General features: G+C 41.5%; 1 protein-coding gene across 3 annotated transcripts in view; it reads left to right on the top strand.

Annotated features, from left to right (window-relative positions):
- Nucleotides 1-26927, top strand: part of LOC122807296 (collagen alpha-1(VII) chain-like) — a gene marked incomplete at its 5' end in the record, with an annotated part of 1562855 nt that overhangs the window by 1026788 nt on the left and 509140 nt on the right. For all 3 annotated transcript variants that reach the window (XM_044078425.1, XM_044078422.1, XM_044078423.1), the window contains 2 exon segments: nt 3549-3593; nt 7308-7343. In XM_044078425.1, the coding sequence (XP_043934360.1) occupies nt 3549-3593; nt 7308-7343 (81 nt within the window).

Raw genomic sequence — 26927 nt, 5'->3', positions numbered from 1 at the left:
CATTTACCTGCTTAGCAAACCAACAAAGAAAGCAAACTCATGACTAAACAAATATATAAATATTATTTCAAATTAAAAGTCTAAAACGGCTTCAGGTATACTCAGGTGTCCAAGTAAATAGTAGAGTAAAATAAAAATAAAGGCATCCAAGTTACACACTGGAAACTATACACAATAACTTTATTACAAAATAAGAACAGAGAGGTGAGCGCTTTCACAACTTAACGTTGCTTTATCAGACAATGTTAATACAAGTAATACCTGGTTAAATACTTAGGCAATTAGTATGACATCAGAGCCTTAAAGCAGTATCATCCAATAAATACTAATAGAAGGCAATACCTCAACTAAATACATGACTGAGGCAGTCCTTAAAAACACTCTCCAACTCTTTTTCAAGTCCATAAACCATGTACACATATTATTTTACATCTATAGTAAGAGACATAAATTAAAAAATATACACACAAGTGTATATATAAATATACACATACACACATAAGTATATATATGTATATATATCTATATACATACACAGCAACACACATACATGCATACATATAAAATGATTACACATAAACTATGATAAAACATTAAAACCATATGCATTATTAATGTTTAAGATGCCTTGCCTTAAGGCAAGGAACTAATGAGGTGCAACCATTTAAACCAGGGTATCTATCTGCGTTTAACTTAATAATCCATCTTTGTTCTAATTCTTCAGTATAATTTTCTATATCTCCTCCCCTATTTGTCCTATGTATTTGTTGTAAAATTAAAAATTTAAAGGAATGAGTACAATCTGTGTTTAAAACATGGTTAGCTAAAGCATACCTATCTTTGGTATGTTGGGAAGAACAATACATCTTGTCTACCTTGAACCCTTTCTATGATCATATTCTTTGGTATGTACGATTTGTGGATGATGTTTTTGTCTTGTGGAAAGGGCATGGCCTAAATATTAGTAGCTTTATTGATTATCTGCATAGTACTACAGATTTCTTGAAATTTACTTTTAATTTTTCTGATACATGCATTGATTTGGTGGTTGAGCTGATCATGAGTCTCTCAAGTACACACATCCTGCAGGCCATGTATTTTTGGGTCACTAATTGATCCTGGTTTGCTGGTGTTGCAAGCAGATTCCCTACCCCCATGCCAGTGGACTGGCCAAAGGTCCCTTATGTTGCACATTGTAAGCAGTTTGCCATGCGAGTCACGTGACATGTATTAAAACCATTCTGTCGTGTGTTTCCTGAGGTCTTCATACACCTCCTTGCACCAGCACATGCTCAGGTCTCGAATACTCTTTTACAGCACAGCTGTTTGTCTTCACTGTGCATTTTTCATCTGATGATAGAAGATCATCTCAGCTTCACAGGCCCTCCATGTGCTTGGAGCATTCTTCTCATGAAACTTCTAATTCAGGAGACATTCCTTCTATGAAAACTTATTTTGTAAAATCTTAGTCTAACTTAACTACAAGTTGTGCACTCTTGAAAGTATACTTTGCTGTTGAAGCTGTTGATGTTTGAAATATTTTCATATTGTCATATTTCATTGTTTTCTGTAAAGGCATGATTGCCATCGAGATGAACCAAACACAAGATCCGTCTGAACTTTCTCATTTTTTTGTTAAATTGTTCAATTAACTTCCATGAACGTTCCAGTCATGGCAAACCAATTACATTGAAAACTTAGTTTCTTTGATTAGTTGACTACACAGTTACTAAGCAAAGCTTGTTTAGGTGGTTTCAGCTGTTTCATTCTTTGTTAACTTAATATGACAGAGTTATCCTAAGTACAGCCGAGGGCCTAACCATATGTGCACTGTTTTGAAGAGAAATTGATCATGGAACTATTCACTGAATCTTTTTATTATAGACTCTCTCCCCAACTAAATATAACCTACAGATATGCTAGTGCCTCAACATTTTTAAGTATTTCTGGGGTGCAGGGATATTTCTCTGCAGGCAGATATCACGGACCCTTAAGTCACTTCACTTTCATTGAATAAAAGATTTGATGAAGTAGATTCAGTAAGTCACTCTTTAACCAAATTCCACTGATTCAACTTCAGGCAATCCATTTTGCAAGCTCATGGAAGCAGGTATTTGTACAGATTATTCTTAATATTTAGACCATTTAAAAGCAGATATCAACCCAAAGAATTAATATGGGCACATGACCATCTTTAAGCTGGCTATATTTATAAGTAGAGAGTCGATTATCCAAACGTCAATTATCAGAAATGCCAATTATCCGAACACAGCGTTTCAAAGTTTTCAGGTAGGAAAAATCATAAACTCTGAATATGCAAACATATGTATTCGCTTGTGAGTGTTTTTTGAGCTTGTACTACAATAATATACTATAGTATACTGTTTTGTACTTACAGTGTATTTGTTTTATTTTTCTTGTTTAATGTTAATCAAAAACATTTGTAGACGTTTTTTATCCTGTTCAGTTATATGTTTGATTTTCTGAACTACCCTAGTTCCCAATTAGTTCATATAATCAACTCTACTGTGCACACATTGCTGTATATGTGCTGGGTACATATGCATATGATCTGCTTTTCATGCAAAGTTTACTGAGTTTTTGTTTTAATTTATTCCTGGTGTTGCCTGCTGCATTACTAGAGCTTATGAAAAACGTACCTACAGTAAGTCTTTGAAGAAGGGTTTCTGCAGCAGGCGATGTTTTCCCACCCCCATCCAGAAGTATTGATTTTCTTTCCTTTTCAGCTTTTGGAGTGTAGAGAACATAATTATCTGATGGGAAATCCAACAAAAATGTTTTACTGAATCCATTTTGATGAACTAAAAGCAACCCCAACCTAAGCTATAACTTGTCCAGAGGTGTCACAACCTTAGAGTTGCCTGTCATTAGTTGGGGTAGTGCCAGGGTTTTCCCCACCTTTAGGAGGTAGGAGTTCCCTTCAGTCAAACAGCTTTCTGTATGCAAAATATTCATTAAAGTTGTTCTGGTGAATCCTTCACATCAAATTGGATTTCATTCAACTGCAATGGATCTATTTTGGTCCACTTCTTCTTCTTCTGATTTTTCCCAGTTAGGGGTCGCCACAGCAGATCACCTGTCCGCTCATGATTGGCAGTGGAGTTTTACAGTGTTGAGTTGCCAGCCCAATGCCAAACCTTCCACAGAAGGCACACACATGCACACATTCATGCCTAGGGCCAATTTAGAGTGTCCAGTCCACCTACAGCATGTCTTTGGGATGTGGGAGGAAACTGGAGGAAACCCACACGACCACAGGGAGGACATGCAGACTCCGCACAGAAGGCACCCCAGCTGAGGATTGAACCGGAGAACCTCTTGCATTGAGGCGGCAATGCTAACCACTGCACCACCGATCTGTTTTGGTCCACTATTAACAGTCAATTATTTGTGATAAGATTTACCTGATATAATAGACAGTTCTTTGCAAACTTGAATTAATAAAGAAACAAACTTGTCCAGCATATGTTGTGATTTAAGATGTATTATAACTATCCACTGATGTCTTTCTCTTGGTTTCCTTATAGGGTGACAAAGGAGACAGGGGCATACACGGTCTGCCAGGAGCAAAGGTAATAAAACTTATTTTACTGCCAATTATTTATTAATTGCAAAATAGCACTGCTCTACTGTTGTTAGCCTGAGAGTCATTTTTTTTCTTCATACAACCTTTGTCATTAGAGAAGAGTTGCAATGTTCTGAGATATTACATGCATTCTTTTCCGATATTATGTTGTGTTAGGAAATAAAATATCCCTGTTTTGTTAAGCCTGTTCTAAATGCTACTACTATTGCGGTTTTACAGCTGACTGAATTTTGGATGTTTGTAAACTGCCAGACTATATCTGTACACTAGATAAACATAGAAAAAAGAGCCAGCACCCTCAAGGATTCTCTCCAAACAATGATTTTATTCCACTGAAACTAGACCGGTTTCAGCAAACAAGGCTTTCATCAGTAGTGTTTTACGCCATATTGGTTTAAGGCAAATCTTATATACTCTCCAATTTCAAAAAAATCACATCACTTCCTGTGCAAACAGAAGCATTTAAAGCAATATGTCATGTCATATAAAAAGACAAATTAATATACTGGTGGTTCCATGATTTAAACATCACATATCATATATAACCAAAACAATATCTGAATACAGATATAAATATATTTTTCAAAAAGAAAATGAATATATATTGCAAAGAAATTTTGGTATATGATATACTTTAGTCACCAAAACTGAATTCTAATATGTCATTGGGTCCGGGTGAGAAAAGAAGAACATCTGGTTTGATAATCCTGTGCAAACAAAAGCATACGAAGCAATATATCCTGTCATATAAATAAACAGGTAAATATAATAATGTAAGATGGAATTAACATCACATATCAAATGTAATCAATACAATGTCATACATCCGAAAACAGATGTAAATATATTTAACACCAACATATATAAATGTTGCAAAAATATATATTTTTAAACATGATATATTATTCTGACCAAAAATAAATTATAATTTATCATTTAGTCCCGGTGGAAAAAGACCACCTAATTTAATTATCCATCTTTTTTCCTTAGCATTAATAATTTGATGCCAACCTGTTTTGAAACTGCGATTGCCCCCAATGCAATCAATAATAACAAAAGAAAATTTGGCTGTCTGATGCTTGATTGTGTGTCTATACAGTGCACTAGTCAATCTCTTATTTCTAATGTCCCCCAGGTGTTCCGAAATTCTAGTGCGAAATTGTCTAGATGTTTGGCCAATATAAAATGCCTGGCAGGTGCATGTTGCTAGATATATTAACCAGTCTGAGCTACAGTTACCAAAGAACCGAATGTCATAAACTTGCCCAGTGTTTTTGCTGGTGAAACTATTTGTTTTGAAAATATGGCCACAGAAACTGCAATGTCCACATGGGTATATACCTGTCAGTTTATCACCTGTAAGTGTTCTTTGTGTAAATTGTATATGCGTGTCCCGATTCTCTTATAATGGGAAAATAATGAACCCAGTGTTTGGCCTTTTCTATAAGAGAAAGGACAACGTTCTCCCAAATAATCAGACAACAAGGGATGGGATTGAAGTATATTTCAATGATTATTGACAGTGTTCACCAAATTCCTACTGTTCCTACCATAGGTAGTGACAAATCTACATATTTCAGTGTCCTGATTCTTGGAACAAATATTGTATTGGAGGAGATCCTCCCGAGATTTAGTATGACTGAAATTGATAGCTGCATCAATAACCTGTGGAGCATAACCCCTAGATACAAATCGGTTGGTTAGGTCCACTCTTTCCTTCTTCAGGTCTTCTTTGGATGAACATATTCTTTTAATACGCACAAATTGAGATTTAGGTATATTTTTGATGATATGTTTAGGATGATGACTGGCCGAATGTAGAAGAGTGTTATACTGTGGAAATTTCCTATAAATAGACGTTTTCAATGTATTGTCCGACTGTCTAGTCAGGTGGACGTCCAAAAAATTAATTTCATTGAGATTATGTTCCACAGTGAATTCAATGCCCCAAATGTTGTTATTTAGATGTTCCTTGAATTCCTGAAGATATTCCCAACCTCCTTTCCATACTAGCCAGCAGTCGTCCAGGTATCTCCTCCATATATCCATCTCAGGTAAATATATGTTGTGCATGGGGTCATAGATGATTTGCTCCTCAATATATCCCATAAAGAGGTCAGCATATATGGGTGCAAAAGATGCACCCATAACTGTACCTTGTAGTTGCCAATAACAATCTTGCTGGAAGAAAAAAATGTTCTTAGTAAGTATATGTTCCACCATGCATAGCAATAAGGTGTTCATCCCAGGAGGATACATGTTAGATTTATTTAACCAAAAGTCCAAGGCCTGAAGCCCCGCCCAGTGTGGAATACTGGTATAAAGGGATGATACATCAAGTGTACACATTAACCAAGTTGGTTCAAGTTCCGTTTCTGAAACAATCTGCAGGAATTCTGTTGTATCTTGAATTCTGGCACGGACATATGTTAACAGTGGTTTCAATTTATCCGTCAAAAAGACCGAAATAGGTTCCGTTAGTGACCCAATACCGGAGACAATAGGTCTACCTGGAGGCTGAAGTCTAGACTTATGAATTTTGGGAAGTAAATATAGCTGTTGTTTAGCAGGATCCTTTACTATTAGATTAGTTTTCGTTTTTTCAGAAATAATACCGGATTCCACTGCTTCCTGCAAAAATTCATTAATTTCAGACTGAAAAAGCGGTGTGGGATCAGTAGCCATCTTCATATAATGATGATGATTATTTAATTGTCGTAATCCTTCATTGACATATGAATCATGATCCATAACCACCACCGCACCCCATTTGTCTGCAGGGATGATCACAATGTCCGTATTGTTCCTGAGTTGTTTAAGAGCCATTTGTTCATTATGGGATAAATTATGTTTCATAGAGTGATCAGAACCATACTGGAAGTGTAAATCCTTGATTACTGCTTGTTGGAATATTGCGACATGTTTATCCATAGGTGGATTGAATTTGGATTTATGGAACCTAAAATCAGATGATCTTTGAGTGTCAGGCAGAGCTTCATGTTGTTTAAAAAATAGTTTAAGATTGATTTTCCTGCAGAATTCAATGGTGTCACTAACCATGGAACTTTCGTCAATGAAGAAACCGGGGACAAAGCCAAGGCCTTTATTAAGCAAGGAATGTTCATCCACAGTTAAAACATGTTTTGATATGTTCAAGACATTGGTACAAAGCTGATCTACTTCACTACTGATAGAAAGAGTTCTTCTAAGTTTGTAACCCCTGTGTTTTCTACCTGCCCTGTGTTTGTGCCCCCTAAAGGGGCCTCCATTGTCCTTCCCCGCTTGGCATTTGGAGAGTCTGTACACTAAAGAGGATGAGATGGTTTCAGAGTATCTAGCAACCCAGCTCAATTCAGGTGTAGGTTCTGAGGACCTTCTCTAGTTTTATAATTAGAAGCTCAAACCATTTTGTTGGCCTTTTTTGTATTGCACCTGTATCATTTTTCCTGGCTCTACTTTTGTTTATTTACAATTAGTTGCCTCTAATATTATATATTGGAAGTAATTTTGGTTTGTAGGCCTTCTGGAAAACTCTGCCACCTGGGGACCAGAACATTTGAGTAGTGTTTGTTGTTGACTCTCAGTGCTTTTTATTGTTATATGAAACAGAGATAGTTCACAGAGATACAGCCCCCCAGTACTCCTTTTAGTGGCTAAAAACTGAAATGCTTACTAATCAATCTATATGTTTGCTTTGTAGGGGGATCCTGGTGATCCTGGTGATCCAGGAGAAGATGTAAGTGTCTTTTTCCTTTGTTTTCTTATTGTTGTACTTTGTGCAGTAATTTTATTAGTATATTGTAATCTGTTATGTAAATATAGTGCAGTTCCAACTATGTACTGACACTTTCTACAAGGCTCCTTTGTATTAGCACTAGTTGTGCTGAAATCATCTATTGCAGTTCACTGCTTTTAATATTTTTTCTGACAGAACATGTGTCTCATTTTGCTTCATATCACATTATTTTTATGTCTGAATATAAGTTTTCAGTCTGTCTGCCACCTTTTTTCCTCCACCATATTTGTACATTTTCCTGTGTTGCATCCTCATCATACCACACACTTCCTTCTCATCCTCATTTCTTCCTTATTTACTTCCTGGATACATCCTCCTACCCCATTCTTATATCTTAACCCCTTATGGATTTCTTCCTTGTTTACTTCTTGGATACATCCTCCTACCCCATTCTTATACCTTAACCCCTTATGGATTTCTTCCTTGTTTCCTTCCTGGATACATCCTCTTACCCCATTCTTATACCTTAACCCCTTATGGATTTCTTCCTTGTTTCCTTCCTGGATACATCCTCTTACCCCATTCTTATACCTTAACCCCTTATGGATTTCTTCCTTGTTTCCTTCCTGGATACATCCTCTTACCCCATTCTTATACCTTAACCCCTTATGGATTTCTTCCTTGTTTCCTTCCTGGATACATCCTCCTACCCCATTCTTATATCTTAACCCCTTATGGATTTCTTCCTTGTTTCCTTCCAGGATACATCCTCCTACCCCATTCTTATATTCATTCAAAGGGGATCCAATGTCTGTCTGCCTGGGATGACATGCTGAACAAGCCACGCTGCTTCGCAAGGGACGGCTTGCACCTGTCACCCCTGGGATTCCGGATATTGGCAAAGGCTCTTGCCACCCCCATAGTGCCTTTTTTAGGCAAGGCTCAAATTCTAAACCTACCACCCTAGAACACAAAAAAGGAAAAAAACTAAGGGTAATGCTGCTCAATGCCAGAAGTCTAAATCTCAAAATGCACGCACTCGAGGCCCTTCTCAGTATGGAGAACATCGATGTCTGTGCAGTGACAGAAACCTGGTTCAAGGCTCCTGAGAGCACCCCAGCACTATCAGGTTTTACCTCTTATCATGTGTTACGGCCCCAAAATCCGGACAATACCAAGAAAGGAGGGGGGGTATCCATATTCATCAAGGACACCCACACCTCAAGACTGGTGGCAACGCACGATGCATCGGAGACCATCCAGGTGCAATTAACCATAGGCAAGACTGCTCTGCAAATTATAGCATGTTACAGGCCACCCTCACAAACTCAGGAACCTCACATGGCCTTCCTGAAAACACTAGAGGGGATAAATGTATCACCAAACACCATCATACTAGGTGACTTCAATTACCCTAATATAGACTGGGAACACTACTCAAGCCCAAACACCCTAGCCCAAAAGTTCCTGGAATTCATAAACTCAAATGCCATGGAACAACTAGTCACCATCCCCACAAGAGGAGAAAACATACTTGATCTCATCATCACGAACATGGGAGCACAATGTTCAACACCGGAAGTATACCCCTCACTGGTGAGATCAGATCACAAACTAATCTCGCTGGAGGTCCTCATCCCACCCCCACCTGAAATAAAAAAGACCACAACTTCTCGAAAGCCGACTTCACTCTTCTAAAGACTAGTGTGGTCTCCTTTAAGGCCCCCAAGCCGGCGGAAAACAGTACTCAAGCCGCTGAATCACTTACAAATGCCTTCTACCAGCACCTGCAGGACTGCATGGATAAGGCAATCCCAAGCAAAACGAAGACTCTTTGTACCAAAGGCAAGCGTCCAGTCTGGTGGACCCCAGCCATAAACAAACTCTACAACAAAAGGAGGAAGCTACTACAAGATAGAGCAAAATCCTTAAAAGGTAAGACACCCTTGATCACTATAAGTAAAAAACTAAGAGCTCTCATAAAATCATCCAAAGCAAATTTTGAGAGAAAAATAGCTAAAGACTCAAAAGACAATCATAAGGCCTTCTTTAGCTATGTTAGAAACCTGGGAGGAAACTCCCAGATATGCTCAGAACTAGTTCAAAATGATGTGAAGATTACTGATCCTACAGACATTGCCAACATACTGGCTGACAGGTTCAGTGCAAACTTCTCCCCTCCCCCAAAAGGAGAGATATCTATACCAAGCGATTGCAGCCCCCAAACATCTCCAACGCCCAAGTGAGAACTGCTCTCTCCAAAGCAAAAACACAGCATCCATGGGACCTGATGGTGTCCCCGGCTGTGTGCTCCACGAACTCAACGAGGAATTAAACCCACAGCTAGGACAGCTGTTTAATCATAGTCTTACCTCTGGATATTCCAGGAGTGGCGCACTGCAACTGTGGTCCCACTTCACAAAGGCGGTGCCTCCACCGACCCTGGAAATTACCGGCCCATTAGCTTGACAAGCCTTATCTGCAAAGCCATGGAGAGGATCATAATGGACCTCATAAATAAAGACATAGGGAATTTGCAGACTTTGGATCCATCCCAGTTTGGCTTTGTCAAAGGCAGATCATGCCTTCTAAACTTGGTTGACTTTTTGAAACAGTCACCAAAGCCATTGATGAGGGAAAGGCAGTCCATACAGCCTACCTCGATCTGGCGAAGGCCTTGATACAATACCCCACTCGGGTATCATTGAAAAACTCATCAGCTTAAATGTTAACCCATACATCACAAGATGGGTTGCAAACTGGCTGAGTGACAGAACCCACAGGGTCAGAGTTGCTGGCGCCATGTCAGACTCAAAGCCTGTCACAAGTGGTGTACCACAGGGCTCAGTCCTGGGCCCACTCTTGTTTGGCATCTACTTTTCCAGTACAAGCAAACACAGGAGGGTTATGGCTGACAAAGTTTGCAGATGACTGCAAACTGGGCCATAGTAGAAAACACATCTGACACAGATATCCTTCAGAAGGGTCTCACAGAAACGGATAACTGGTGCCAGAGCCATGGCCTAAAGTTAAATGCCAAAAATGCATAGTCATACCCTTCGGGAAAAACAAGGTTACCCCTAGCTACCAAATAGGTGGCAATCCACTGAGCACAGAAGAAGTTATCAGGGACCTGGGGACCCAGGTTGATAGTAGTCTGTCATTCGACACCCATGTAGCTAAAGTAGTTAGGAAGACCTTCTACATTGCCCACCTTATCATGAAGGGATTCTCATCTAGATCAAGGGAGGTCATAGTCTCCCTATACTCATCACTCATCAGACCAATGATTGAGTACAATGCCCCATTCGAATGTATCTGACCCGACACTTGCAGCAGCTGGAGAGGCCACAAAGTTCCTCACCAAAAGGATAAAGGGTCTCAAACATCTGTCCTATGCTGCCCGACTGAAAGAACTCCAGCTCTATTCAGTCCACCGCTTGCTCAGAGGTGACCTTTGCCTAACATACAAGGCCATGTCAAACCCAGATTTGATGAATATGCTTCACCTCAAAAATCTAGATCCGTCAGAGCCACAAGGGCAGGAGACTTAAACCTCGACACGGCTATTAATAGGACGTGCTGGAGGGATAGATTCATCACCCAAAGACTCCCTATGCTGTGGAATAACATCCCGGTATATGTGAGGCAGAGCACCTCGCTGGCCTTGTTCAAGAGAAATCTTGACCAATGGATGGGAGATCGCAGATATACCCCAGGGATTACCTCAGTGTCACTGCTCGACAGAGGCACAGCAAAATAATGGGTATAGTTCCCCATACTAAAGGGGTGGCGTAAGCCACAAAACTATGGGCTAGGCTTGTAAATGCCCTCGGGCAGATAGCCTAGTATGAACCTATGAACCTATGAACCTATATCTTAACCCCTTATGGATTTCTTCCTTGTTTCATTCCTGAATACATCCTCCTACCCCATTCTTATATCTTAACCCCTTATGGATTTCTTCCTTGTTTCCTTCCTGGATACATCCTCCTACCCCATTCTTATATCTTAACCCCTTATGGATTTCTTCCTTGTTTCCTTCCTGGATACATCCTCCTACCCCATTCTTATATCTTAACCCCTTATGGATTTCTTCCTTGTTTACTTCTTGGATACATCCTCCTACCCCATTCTTATACCTTAACCCCTTATGGATTTCTTCCTTGTTTCCTTCCTGGATACATCCTCTTACCCCATTCTTATACCTTAACCCCTTATGGATTTCTTCCTTGTTTCCTTCCTGGATACATCCTCTTACCCCATTCTTATACCTTAACCCCTTATGGATTTCTTCCTTGTTTCCTTCCTGGATACATCCTCCTACCCCATTCTTATATCTTAACCCCTTATGGATTTCTTCCTTGTTTCATTCCTGAATACATCCTCCTACCCCATTCTTATATCTTAACCCCTTATGGATTTCTTCCTTGTTTACTTCCTGGATACATCCTCCTACCCCATTCTTAAACCTTAACCCCTTATGGTCTCTTCTCTGCTCCTTTATTCTGTATAAGATTCCCTCCATTATTTCTCTCTCTCTCTCTCTTGTTACTAGGTTCATAGGTACTTACTAAGCTATTGGTCAAGGAGGATGTTTAGAATCCTAGCTATGAAGTTTTTAGCCCTTACGTTTTAGGTACGAATAATGCAGAGATGAGCAGAACATTTACATTTATATGTTAACTCATTCCCTCTGCTGCAGTTCTCTTAAGTACATACCTTTACTCCAAGTGGGTGTGGCTTGAGCCTTTAAAAAAAATAAAATTATCCCCTTACAGTTCAAACAAATATTCATATCTCTGGAACCAGAAGTGTTGCTAGAGAACTGTAAATGGCAAATCATTCAGGGTAACTTTAATCTTTACATTAGTTGCATTCATTCACTTTGATGCTTTAAACTGGATTTTCTAAGTCAAAATAAATGCAGTGAATATAAATTTTGCAATGCTGTTTAAACAGCTTATGATATGTCAGTAACTATTCAAGCAAGACCCATACTGCCAGCAGAATTTTCTTTATACAGCTGTGAGCTTTCATATGAAGCTATGTAGATGTTCATCGTGTTACCTTGCTGCAGTCATCACACTTGGGTTATCCTGTCGTCAGGCGGTCCTGCAGTCAGCCCAAATTCCAAAGTCTTGGTCCGGCGTCAGTTGCTGTCACTTCTTCCCTGACGTCAGTGCGCCAAGGGTATATAAGAGGCATCTGACGCCATTTTCTTCAGTCTTTCGTGCCGTGTGGTGCTCGAAGCAGAAGCAGTTTGCAAGTGCCGGTTGGCCGACACCTGAGATTTTCGAATCGAGTTTCAGTCCGAAGTCTTCAAAGCTAAGTACCCCGTTGGGGAACCTTTTCTTGCCTCAGTCCGATGTTAGAAAAAGTTAACAATTGCATTTCTTGTGGGAAACAAATACCTCATAAAGACTTTCATTCTTATTGTATACCTTGCCTAGGCCCAGACCACGACGTCACTGGTTGTCGGTTTTGTGCTAGGTCAATAAGCGAACTATAAAGCGGCGCTTTGATTTCGCATGACACTACTTCGGTAGGAAATTTAATTACACTATGCCATCAGAGCAACCGACTACCGACATGCATAAAAAACACAAAGATAAAGACAGGCAGCCTAGATCCAAGCCAGACTCTGAGGCCTCGGCTGGGCCGGTCGCCGGTTCTCCGGTTTTCATTGAGGCGCCTACGCAGCCCCTGGCTACCGCAGAATTGGAACCCCAGACCGCTTCATATTCTCTAGCAGAGAGTTCTAGGCTGACTCAGCCATTTTCTTTAGGCCCTACCGACGACATTACAGAAGGAGAAGCTGGTGCTGTAGAAACACCTTTGGTTTCAGAAGGTGTCATCAGACCGACTACTCTCACCATAAAATCTTATGCTAAGCTTAAGACTCCTCTAAAACCAAAAAAGACTGCACTTCAGTCTCCAGTTCAAGGCCCCATGCCTCAGAAACAGATGCTTAAAATGGCTGAAAATTTGATTTCTTTAATCAGGGATTCCCAACCCCCCCCCCCCCCGACAAAAGGCCTAGACAAGAGGAGGATTATGCCTCCTCTGATCAAGTGTCTATTTCCTCAGGCTCCTCTGAGGAGCAGGATTACTCCTTTCCCCCTTATGAAGATTCTGATGCTGAAGATTACATTCCCTCAGCTTCTCCCCCTGAAGACAATTCCTTTGGGGAAACCTTACATACCATGAGGGAACATTTCCACTGGGAAGGTCAGGACTACTCCGACTCAAAGAAAAGGCTCCGAGAGTTTCTTTTACTCCCCCCAGCACAGACCACTTGCTATCCCCCCAGTTTTAGACATTGTGGATGATAATTACTTAGAATCTAGTCTAAATCCAGATTCTCTGCCTCCTACTCCAGCCAAACCAGATAGATACTATAGAGTGCCTGACTCACACAAATTCCTTTACAAAAGCCCTGTTGCTGATCCAGAGACAATCTCCCAGGGTCCCAAACGGGCTAAGGCTTCTATGGCTAAAAATCCTGTACCCTCTGAAAGGGACTCCAGAGCACTAGATAGGTGGGGGAAGAAGGTTTACACCTCAGCTACTCTAGCTATGACAGCACTAAATTGTCAATTTCACATGCTTAAATACCAGCAATTCCTAATGTCTCAAATAAAACAAAAGATGAGCACGCACCCTCAACAGTCTGAATTCAAGGAAATGCAGAATCTGTTGCATGCAGCTGAACAGGTGGGCAAACATACTTTACAATGTGGATTTGATTCCTTGGAAGCTTCCTGTAGAGCAGTTGTTCCTGGGTCTGTTATACGTAGACATGCTTGGTTAAAGGAACAAACTCTGCCTGATCATGTTAAAGCAAAGTTACTAGATGCACCCTTACAGCAGGATGCCTTATTTGGGGTTAAAGCAGAAGAGGTTTTAAAGAAAATGGAGGATAAGGCAAAATCTATGCAGACGGTCAAAGATTTCTTACAGGTACAGCCCCCATGCTTCAGCAGAAATTGGCCAACAAAAAATTGGTCCTTTCCAGCTTCTGACAGACCACAGAGGGGTAAATACAGGCGCCCAAGGGGCAGAGATCAAGCACAAATCCCTTACAAGCCTCGACAATGGGGCACTGCAATACAGAGGGGAGGAGAAGACAGGTCCCAAACTACTAGAAGGCAAACACAATGACTTAAACCTCAAACTGCCAAGCAAAACTCTCTTGGCAGCTCCCTTGGGAGGAAAATTAGCACTTTTTGCAGACAACTGGCGCATCGTCACAAAGGACAAATGGGTCCTAGACATTATCTCACAAGAATACAGATTCCATTTCCACACCTTGCCAAGGATAAAAGGAATGCCAAACCTGCCACAAAATCAATGGGCAGAGGCACAAAAACAAATTACAGCTCTCATGGACATGAGAGCCATTCAACTGGTACCTACACAGGAGCAAGGCCAAGGATTTTACTCAAGGCTCTTTCTAGTTCCCAGAAAGGACAATGCTTGGAGACCCATTCTGGACCTTTCAATTCTAAACACCTTCTTGCAAGTACCCAAATTCAAGATGCTAACACTACAGCAGCTTCTTCCCATGTTGGGCAAGAAAGCTTGGCTGGTAACATTGGACCTCAAGGAGGCATACCTGCATGTCCCTATCAGACAAAATTGCAGAAGATACCTCCGTTTCATTACAGGTTCAACCCATTACCAATTCTCTGCACTGCCCTTTGGCTTATCTACTGCACCCAGGGTCTTCACAAAATGCCTGGCACCAGTAATTGCATACTGCAGACAAAGAGGAATTCAAATATACCCATACCTGGACGACTGCCTCATCCAAGCAGAAAGCAAGGACATTCTCTTACAATATCTGGCTTTTGTAAAACACCTTCTAAGTTGAGGGTACACAGTAAATGAAAAGAAATCAAAACTAGTGCCCTCACAAAATATGACATTCCTGGGTGCCAGCTTGAATACAACAGCCCAGATGGCTTATCTGACGCCAGACAAACAACTACAACTAACTCAATAATTCAAAACAATGGCAACAAAGACCCAACTCCCTGCAAGAAAAATTCTTCAGGCCTTGGGCTTCATGGCATCTTGCATACTACTAATACAATTTGCAAAACTGCATATGAGGAAATTACAATGGTACCTAAAAAGCGTATGGACTCAACACAGCCACAGCTTGGAAACAATGATACCTCTCATTCCCTGCCTTCAACAGGAGTTTCTATGGTGGTCACAGACATGTCACCTCAACAAGGGTCAGCCTTTCACCTTACCCCCAACCAGGCAAGCTATGACAACAGATGCATCGGACTATGCCTGGGGGGCACACATGGCAGGATGGTGCGTTCAAGGCATATGGACTGCAGATCAAAGGAATCTGCACATCAATCAAAAAGAAATGCTAGCTGTACAGAATGCCCTGACAGCCTTCAAGGACCTCTTACATCCAGGACAGCTTACAATAAGGACAGACAACACCACAGTAATGTGGTACATAAACAAACAAGGGGGTACACACTCCTGCCCTCTATGCAGGCAAGCAATGACCTTGTGGAACACAGCGCTGGCTTACCAAGTTCAATTACAAGCTCAATTCCTGCCAGGAAAAAAGAACACATTGGCTGATGACCTAAGCAGAAACGTCATGGATCCCCACGAGTGGAAACTGGATCCACAAGTATTTGCAATGATAACTCAAAAATGGGGGCACCCAGACATAGACCTGTTTGCCAGCCCCCAAAACTATCAGCTAACAAAATTTTGTACAAGGACATTTCACCATCAAGCTTGGAAAGCGGACGCACTCTCATTCAGTTGGAAAAAGCTGACAGTATATGCCTTCCCTCCATTGCCCCTTCTCGCAAAGGTGCTGCTGAAAGTCAGGTTGGAGAGACCCCGAATGATACTCATTGCCCCAGACTAGCCACACCAGCACTGGTACCCACTATTAAGGAATATGGCCCAGGGCCCACCATGGATTTTACCACAAATTACTCATCTGTTCGCACAGCAAGACAGTCAGATTCTACACAGCCAGCTCAAAACCTTAAATTTGGCTGCATGGCAAATCACCTAAGCAACCAGCCAGCACCTCTTTCACAAGCTGTTATGGATGTTATTCTGGAAGCCAGGAGGCCCAGCACCAGGAAAGCCTACTCAGACAAATGGAAAAGGTTTTGTGCCTGGAACCAAGCTAAAGGCCAAAATACCCTTCAGCCGGACATACCTCAGATTCTGCAATATTTAACTGAGATGTTACACAAAGGGCTTTCTTTTTCATCTATTAAAATCTACGCCTCAGCTACAACACGGATCCTCCCTTATTTTCACATCCACTTCTAAGGCAGTTTCTCAGAGGGGCCAAAAACATTAGGCCTCCCAAGAGAGCACCAGCACCAACTTGGGACCTCAATTTTGTTCTGGAAAAACTTACGCTACCTCCTTTTGAACCAGCTTTCTCAGCTGACTTAAAGTTTATATCATGGAAGACTGCCCTGCTGCTAGCAATTACTTCAGCCAGAAGAGTCTCAGAGCTTCAGGCACTAATGGCAGTAGAGTCTTTCCTCATTTTTCATCAAGACAGAGTTTCTCTATGAACTAACCCCTCCTTTATGCCTAAGGTGGTATCCAGTGTGGCTCTAAATCAAACCATACATTTACGCACAAAGGAGAAAGACTCCTGCATTCCTTGGACATTCACAGGCAGCTACGTTACTACTTGGATAAAACTAAGGTTTTCAGAAAATCAGACCAGCTTTTTGTATCCTATGCTACAGCATCACAAGGAAAGGCTATCTCAAAACAGACCATTTCCAAATGGATAGGACATTGCAAACGTTTTTGCTACACCCACCATGGAAAACCAGTTCCTGCTAGCATAAGGCCCCACTCTACCAGGGCAGCAGCTACATCTACAGCCTTCCTCAGGGGGGTGCCAACCAAGGATATTATGGAAGCTGCAACTTGGAGTTCAGTACACACCTTCACCAAACACTATCACTTACCTCTTTACTCTAAGACTAGAGCTGGCTTCGCCACTGCAGTTTTGCAGGGCCTTCTAGCCTCCTCTAACCCTGTTTGACTCCACCTCCCATCCTTAGCTTTGGGATTCTACCCAAGTGTGATGACTGCAGCAGTGTAACACGATGAACATAGTACAGTTTTGTACCTACCATAAATGTAGATGTTTGAGTGTATACCCTGCTGCAGTCCAGGTTACCCTCCCTCCATCCCCTCTGACCTAACTAAAGCCTTTCAATACCTTAAAATCTGATACAACCTTTGTGGTGTATTTGCTTATAGCTGGGGGGGATGTTTTGTTTGCGCTAACCTTTTATTATTGGTACTATCTACTGACCACCTTTGGGCAGGCACCTGACATCTGGGGCAAGAAAAACTGAAGAAAATGGCATTGGATGCCTCTTATATACCCCTGGAGCACTGATGTCAGGGAAGAAGCAACAGCAACCGACGCCGGACCAAGACTTTGGAATTCGGGCCGACTGCGGGACCGCCTGATGGCAGGATAACCCAAGTGTGATGACTGCAGCAGGGTATACACTCGAACATCTAAATTTATGGTAGGTACAAAACTGTACTTTCTGTTTGTGTCATCTGAATGTTGAGATGTTTAGAGAAATATGAAAATTAATAGAATACAAATAAACAGTATACAAGTAATATTCAATATCTGTTTAACTGCATTAAACAGAGGTCAAATGTCAAAACAATTGTGTTTGCCATCAGGTGAGCTTTAAAATGAAATCTGATACCTTGTATATAACATGGTTTTGGAATTATTAATGCAGATATGAACAAGCAATATTTGACGCCTAGAGGCATCAGTAGGAATTAACTGCAGAAATGCCTGGAGGTACACTCTCCTGTAGTGAGTTGGTATAGTTAGCTGGGGGCATTTCAGTTCTTAATAGCACAAGTTAAGTGACTTGCTTACTGTCATACATTATGCAAGCGGTTGCTCACAGGCTTCCATCTTCACAGGATAAGACTTGAACCTCTGACAAAGTGCTTTTCATTTTCCTCATATTTCTTACTGAACAACAGGTCCATTTCCATTCTCTCCCTTTCTTTTCTTGCTAATGCTTCTCCTTATTAATGGTGTACAGCTTACCACTGGTCCTACTTGTTCCTCCTTTTTTCTTTCATAAATGTTTTTGAATGTCCAGTCCTGGAGTTAGAAACACGGTTGCTAACTTCAACCTATGTTGAGATTCTGGCTTGCATCCAAAGCTCCAGACTGTAGCCTGGTACTGCTTGACTAGCACTTTTTTAGCCAGAAGAATGGTAGATAATGAGGCACCATTGATTCAGATTTCTATTTTGTTTAGCAACTGGGATGCAGTATCCTATTGCTCTAAGCTGTTTAGTCTCACATTTTAAAATCTCTTTGTATTACTTTCTCTCTTGGTGGTTTCCAGACCTCAACAAGGTCCTCCACCCCCTCTTGTTGTGCTTGCTTTGTATATTATTCTTCTAGGTGAGCAAAGAACATGATATCAGATTGCCTCACACAGCTTAGCTTTTTCCCCTCTTCATGTGCTTGTTCTGTTCATTTTTCTTCTAGGCAAACAAAGAACAGGATTTCAGATCATATCACATCCCTTAGCTTCTCAGAGCTCAGCTCCCCTGCATGTACTGTTCCACTTGACTATCAGCTACTTGATTTTATTCTAATGTTCCTAATTTAAGGGTTCCTGGTACAACCATCAGGAGATGGGATAACTGCTGCCATTGGCAGGTATGGATGAGGAAGGTTACTAGTAAAATGGAGCAACTGGGCATTGTCACAAATGCTGTGTTACTGTACTGAGAAATTTTTTTACTATGGCCTAAACAGTCAGGGCTCCTTTACATAATACTCATCATGGCGTGTAATGTCCATAATCTTCCATTCCCCAGTATTGCAAAGTCAATGGCTATCTGCTGTACAATTACAGGACTGCTCCCATCACTGGGGTATTGCTAGACTGCACACAAAACCCCATTCTCCCCTGTGGAATAGGTGAACCTACGGTTGTAACTTGTTCCCACCAATCCCTAATCCACTCCTCCAGCAACTCAGTCACTAATTGAGTTCAGCTGTGTCCTGCTTTGTCTTCCCATTTGGTTCAAAGATTACATATCAACTGATGCAACAAATAAAATCATGTATTGTGTTGACATGACCAGCATATTCACATTAGAGTTTGTAAGAGTTGTTGGGATGAGATCTAACTCCCCAGCCCTCAATTTTAATACAACAACCCAGACATTGTAGCATTTCAGAAACACTCCCATATCAGAAGTGTGAGACCTATTACTGAAAGTTCCTACAATTCCAAAAAAAATGTGATTCCACCAAAGAGCACTTTAAAAGTCACTGGTCCAGCCACTGCACTCTCCCTCCTTAACATCCCCTACTTCTCATACCTTAATATACTTTCTGCCCTTAACTCACTCTTCTCACTAGCATGCTCTGATCTTCCTTGACTACTCTTTCTAATGTCTTCTAAAATCTATTAAGCAAATTGCCTCAGAGAAACATTCTATTGTAATTGTCTTGCCTTCATGCAACTACATCATGATAACACTGGGTTATTTTAACCACTTACCCCAAAAACTATACTCATCTTAATGACATATTTCTTTTTATACATCTTGAAATAATTATAGGTTCATTGGTTCATACTAGGCTATCTGCCCTAGGGCATTTATAAGCCTAGCCAGAGTGTGTTTGGCTTTCGCCACCCATTTTAAATGAATTTTGCTATGCCCTTTTTCGAGGTTAGTATACTGTGCCTCTGTCTAACAGTGACACAGAAGTGATACCTGGGGTAAACCTACGATCTCCCATCCACTCATCAAGATTCCTCTTGAAGAGACTCAATGAGGGACTCTGCCTAACCTGGACTGGGATTTTATTCCAGAGTGAAGGGAGCCTCTGGGTTGTGAATCTGTCCCTCCAGCATGTCCTATTTATTTCAGTGCTGAGGTTCAAGTCTCTCGAGCATATAGCTCGATGGGATTTGGATTTTCTGAGGTGCAGCATGTCCATTAATTCCGGGTTGGACATGGCTTTATACGTCAGGCACAGATCGCCTCTGAGCAGGTGATATGCCACTGAGTAGAGCTGGAGTTTCTTTAACCGGGCAGCATATGGCATCTGTTTGAGCCCTTTGATCCTCTTGGTGAGGTACTTTTGGGGTCTTTCCAGTTGCTGCAGGTGTCTGGTGAGGTACATCCCAAAAGGGGCATTGTACTCAATTATGGGCCAGATGAGGGATGAGTAAAGAGGCACGATGACCTCCTCTGATCTAGATGTGAATCCCTTCATGATTAGGTGGGCCATATAAAATGTTTTTCTAACCACTTTGGCCACGTGGTTTTCAAATGAGAGATTGCTATCAACTTGGGTCCCCAGGTCCCTAATTACTTCTTCCGTACTTATTGGATTACCACCTATGTGGTAATTTGTGGGCACTTTGTTTTTGCCAAAGGGGATGACTGTACACTTTTTGGCGTTTAGCTTGAGGCCATGGCTCTGGCACCAGTTGTCTGTTTCTATGAGGCCCTTTTGTAGGATGCTTGTGTCAGCTGGAGAGTCGATTATGGCGCCTAGTTTGCAGTCATCTGCAAACTTGTTCAGCCACAGTCCTTCCGTGTTGGCCTGTACCTCCGAGAAATATATACCGAACAAGAGAGGTCCTAGGACTGAGCCTTGTGGGACGCCACTTGTAACTAGTTTGGAGTCTGACATGGCTCCAGCAATTCTAACCATGTGGGTTCTGTCCTTGAGCCAGTTTGCTACCCATCTAGTGACATAGGGATTTATATTTAAGCTGGTGAGCTTATCTATAATGCCCGAGTGGGGTATTGTATTGAAGGCTTTTGGGAGGTCCAGGTAGGCTGTGTGGACCACCTTCCCCTCGTCAATGGCCTTGGTGACTGTTTCAAAGAAATCGAGTGTCTGTAGTTCCCCAATATTTTTATTTATGAGGTCCATGATGATCCTTTCCATAGCTTTGCAGACCAAGCTATTCAGGCTTATGGGGCGATAGTTTCCAGGATCTGTTGAGGCACCACCTTTGTGGAGAGGAACAACTGTTGCTGTACGCCACTCTTTGGGTACATATCCTGTAGTAAGGCTGAGATTTAACAGTAGTTTTATGTTTGAGTTTAGCTCTTCTTGGAGTTCATGTAGGACGCAGCCCGGGACACCGTCTGGTCCCATTGATGCTGTGTTTTTTTGCTTTGGAGAGGGCGGCTCTTACCTGAGCATCTGAGATGTCAGGGGGGCAGCACTCTGCTGGGATAGATATTTGCCCTTTTGGTGGGGGGGGAGAAGTTTGCTCTGAACCTGTCAGCTAGGATGTTGGCAATATCTGTGGGTTCACTGTATTTTTTGTCATTTTGGACTAATTCTGAACATATCTGGGAATTCCCACCCATGTTCCTAACATAACTAAAGAAAGCCTTGTGATTATCCTCAGTGTCCTGTGCAATTTTTCCTCTCGAAGCTGGCCTTAGACGATTTTATGAGTGCCCGTAGTTTTTTGCTAATACTGATCAGAGATGCCTTCCCTTTTTGGGATTTTGCTCTATCATGTAGTAGCTTCCTCCTTCTATTGTATAGTTTGTTTATGGCTGGGGTCCACCAGACAGGACACCTGCCTTTGGAGGATTGGGTCTTGGTTTCATTTGGGATTGAATGATCCATGCATTCCTGAAGGTGTTCATAGAATGCGTTTATAAAGGATTCTGCGGTCTGGGCCGTATTTTCCACAGGCCCGGGGGCTTTGAAGAATTCCACCTCAGTTTTGAGGAGTGTGAAATTTGCTTTAGATAAGTTTTTCACTGTGGTTTTCTGGGCAGGGGGTGGGGTCGGGATGTGAATATCCAGTGAGATTATTTTATGGTCTGATCTTACCAGTGAGGGATACACTTCTGGTCTGGAGCATAGTGCCCCCATGTTGGTGATGATCAGGTCCAGTATGTTTTCCCCTCTTGTGGGAGTGGTAACAAGTTGTTCCATAGCATATGAGTTTATAAATTCTGGGAACCTTTGGGCTAGGGTGTTGGAGCTAGAGTAATGCTCCCAGTCTATGTTTGTGTAGTTGAAGTCGCCCAATATAATGGTGTTTGGAGAGACCTTCATATTTTCCAGTGTTCTCAGGAAGGCTGAGGGGGTTTCCTGGGTTTGGGAGGGTGGTCTGTAGCAGGCTATAAACTGGAAAGCAGTTTTACCCACTGTGCCACCAACCTGGAGGTGTGGGTATCTTTGACGAATATTGATACTCCCCCTCCTTTTGTGATTCAGTCCAAGTTTTGGGGCCGAAAAGCATGGTATGAGGTATAACCTGGTAGTGCTGGGGTGCTCTCGGGAGCCTTGAACCAGGTTTCTGTTACTGCACAGATATCGATGTTCTCCATGCTAAGGAGAGTTTCGAGTGTGTGCATCTTGAGGTTTAGACTTCTGGCGTTGAGTAGCATTACTCTTAGTTTCTTATCCCTTGTGATACCTATGGAGGTGGGTTTGTCTTTTGAGCCATGCCTAAAAAAAGCACTATGGGGGGTGGCAAGAGCCTTTGCCAATATCCGAAAGTCCAGGGGTGACAGGTGCAAGCTGTCCCTAGCGAAGCATCGTGGCTTGTCAAGCATGTCATCCCAGGCTGACAGGCATTGGATCCCCTTTGAATGACACCAATACTTAAGCCAATTGTTGAAATTGATCATCTTGTCTTCATATTGTGGCATCAATCTTGGTGAGGGTAAGATGCTACTCAAGGTCAGGGTCATACCGACCTGGGCTACATGTTCAGAGAGCTCCTCTATGTCTATTTTCATGTAGTCCAGGAAGGTACGTCTCAGGTCATTCACACCAGCATGGACAATGACTGAGTCATATTTGTACTTGCCTTGGAGTGACCTGAGTGCTTGTGTTATGTGGCGGATCCTAGCGCCCGACAGGCAGCTCACTGTGACCTTCTCCTTGTTCAACCTGGTGAGCGGGACGTCAGTGTGCCTGATGATAGAGTCGCCTATTACAAGTGTATCAGGTGTGTTGTTTAGCCTTAAGGGCTGTGACTGTTCGGCACACTGGCTTTGTGAACTATGTGTTGCACGTGTTTTGTTTTGGGGTAGCGGTTGCTTGGGTGTCTGCTTAGGCAAATTTTTATTTAGAGCCTCCGAGTATGTTTTTGTGTGTTTATGTGTTTGGTTTGCTGTCGTGGTAGGTCTATGTGAGACTGGAATTGTAGTGAGTGGGGTTTCCTTCTCCTCCTGACTGGTTACGCCAGTACTGAGTTGAGAGAGCTTAGCCTCCAGTTTGGCTATATGGTTGCATCTCTCACATGTGTTGGAATTTGTTGGGAGAAGGAGAGGGTTGTCTGTGTACATGATGCAGTTGTAACATTGCCTCAAGATTCCCAGATTCACCAGCTGGACCGGAGAGGAGATTGACAACTGACCTTTGGACATGCTCGAATAGTATTGGGAATTCCTTTATAATTGAAAAAAAGGGCCAGTGGGGAACAAGGTACTCAAGGGGAGTTTGTGAGGGTGTAGTGCTTTTAATTTTTTAGTGCTGACTTATATAATTGCTTTAGTGAGCAAGTGCCAGGCTTTAGAGTAGGAATAGGGTGTTTATTATGAGAACTAGATCAATTCTAAGGGAAAAAGTGAAGAGCAGTCTTTGTGGAGCCGAGAATGATTTAAACCCAATTAAGCGGAGCTGCCCGCGCAAAATCGCGCAAAGCCACGCCCAAGCGGGTTTTATACAGGGGGACTTGAAAGAGCTAGAAATTGGCCCAAAACGGCCAATAGACTACCAGATTCTTTTGCTGGGAACACTCCTCCAGGGATAGATAGGCTGCTCTAAGCTCCCCACTGCCACTGGTGAACAAAGAAGCCTCCCTTTATCCAAGAAAGGAAATGGGCAACACAGGAACTTTCCAAAAGTCCAGAATACAGCAAAGCCTGTATTTGGACTACTCTAGGTCAGGAAAGACGGGAAACAAGGATAATTTTTTTGTTTTTTTTTTCTTTTATGCTATACTCCTGATTATTGACACTGTATAACATTGTATATCATTGTATTGCTACTTAATGCCTTGTAATAATCCTGTAACATTGCTGTTTAAAGCTAATTTATAATGAAAATTGTATAATATTTTGAAGCTTTTTCCCCCAGGCCTCCACTGAAAAAGGGCTCTTCAGTTCAGTCAGACAATCCCAGTCAACAAATGTAACATAAAAATAAATAAATTTAAACTAAATACAAATTAATTCCAAAGCTTCCTTTTCTGCCTTTCAAGCATTTTTTGTATAGGCCTTTGCCCTCTGCATCCCTAATAGTCCCCACAATACCATAGACTGACCCTGAGGAAATTAATAATCCAAAATACTGCAACCTCAGACAGTTTATGTTCCCCTCATTTATACTTGTGACTTTTCAGAGGATTGTTTGGAATTTCATCAAATTTCTATAACATATTGGCATACTATGTATGTCTTGAGTAATACGTTGTGCATGTTTTCAGCTGGATTTAGGATAGCAGTATGTGGAACATGAGTGTAGTAATGCAGTTCCTCTGAGGGTGTGATATGTCAAACTTGTCACTCCTTGGGAGAAATTTATCTTCCCCCAAGGTGCAGGCTCATACCTGTAAACCTCTTAGTGCAAGAAATCTGGACAAAGCCTGACAAAACGGGGGAACAAAGGCCCAAAAATATGAGCATATTTTAAATATTGCTCTTATAAACTTAGAAAGTTGCTAGAGTAATAGGGTTTTTTTAATATATATTTTCTTAAGGATTTGAAGTCTGAAACTCAAATGTATGTCATTATTTAGTGACTTCAGTCCTCAGATCATTCCAGTGATTTGTCAGAAAACAAAAATTTTATGAGGAACAGACCAAAAATATGAGCGAAAAATCTGGACATTCTGTGGAAATCTGGACATTTGAGACGTATGGGTGCAACAGCTTTAGAAATGATTTAGTATGGGAGTTCAAACACCTTTTACAAGAAGGTGTTATTCCCCAAAGAAAAGCAGCTCTAAAAATGGGTGCAAATGCCATTTTTTAATCTGTTTTTTTTTCTTTTTTAATCCAGATTGGGAATTTGCATTGACATCCTTCTCACTGGCAGTAGAAACCTGGTTTGACTGCACAGTGTGTTGCATACTTGTAGCAGCAGATGCATTCATGAATTGCATCAGTAGACATCACATAACATTTCTGCATTAAAAAGGACTACCCTCCTTCTTTTCCATTCGTTCCTCTTTGATATTTTTCATATCACTGAGAAGCAAGGCTCCTTTAAGATGTGGCTGCAAACCAAATCACAGAAACAGAGCATGCAGCACAGTAAGCGGACAAAGTAAGAGCAAGGTTTGTGGATTTTGTGTGTGTATGCTGAAAGGCATTTTACTTGGGAATCCTTTCCATTCTGAGAATTTCTGTTTCCAGGAAGTACAGTAGGACCCACCTGTTTTGGCTTTCATTAAAGTGTTGTTTATTGGCTTTTGTTCACTGGGTGTTGGCACTGATGTTATATTTGAGGCATGTTAACATGTTTTTCTTCAGTGAAATGGCAGAGAACAGCATACAATATCTTCACAGAGAACAAGCTCAGAGATTTCTTGGATAGACAGAATGGCTGCATACTTTCAAATCGTTCATTTTTGGGGAAACTTTCTGGATTTTTTTTTGGGGGGGGGCAGTCACAGCTAGCAGATGCTTGCATTCCTTGGAATATCTTTGCCACCAAGATAAGCAACTATATGATTTCAGAAGATTCTGCTTAACAGGTCATTAGCTGCATCTGTAATACCCCCAATAGCCATGACCTCAGACACTTTCTTGCACCATGTCTTAGGCTCATGCGTCAGCCCACCTACCACTATATTCCAAGTGACAGCACACCCATCAGAGACCGCATGCATTTCTGTCATCAGTTGCATTGTGTATAGTTACATAAGGGAGGCCTTTCCTTGTCTGTGTAGCACTCTGACATATTTCTTTGCTTACTGTGAAATTTCCACAAAGTTTGTGTGCAAGTGCATTTGGTATATTCCGTGGCTGGGTTATCACTTTGTTATTTATTGATAACATTGCATAACTTGCAGTGCATGGAATGTCTTAATTACACTAAAAATGGCTAAATTCTATCCTGATTGAGGGCTGCTATAGTGTGACACCTGACCATAACAGCACTTGCCTCCAAACATCGTTAAGGACAGGTTTGCACTGAAGCAGACAGCACTGATCAGAAAACAGCAGCAGGACATGAAACAGTTCTGTTTCAACTCACATTTCTGCCTTCTGCTTGCTAAAGTACACAAAACATTTTGAAAAAACTGCTTGCCTTAGACTGGGAATATATACAGATGTCAAGAACTCCACCACTGCTTTACTGGCTTTCAAAGCCTGAATAACACATCAGATTTTTCTTTTTTTTTAAATCTTAGTTTTGAGTAATTTATAGCACACGGAGAAGATAAATCTTCATGCACTACAAAAAATTATGAGTGAGTCAGAGAATAATAATCCTGTATTATGTGTTCTTGATATGGATGCCAAGATTCACCTCTC

Source organism: Protopterus annectens, chromosome 7.part0 (assembly GCF_019279795.1).
Source record: "Protopterus annectens isolate FY-2018-M chromosome 7.part0, PAN1.0, whole genome shotgun sequence".
In the NCBI taxonomy this organism is placed as follows: Eukaryota; Metazoa; Chordata; order Ceratodontiformes; family Protopteridae; genus Protopterus; species Protopterus annectens.
This window is presented reverse-complemented; position numbering and strand designations above follow the sequence as displayed.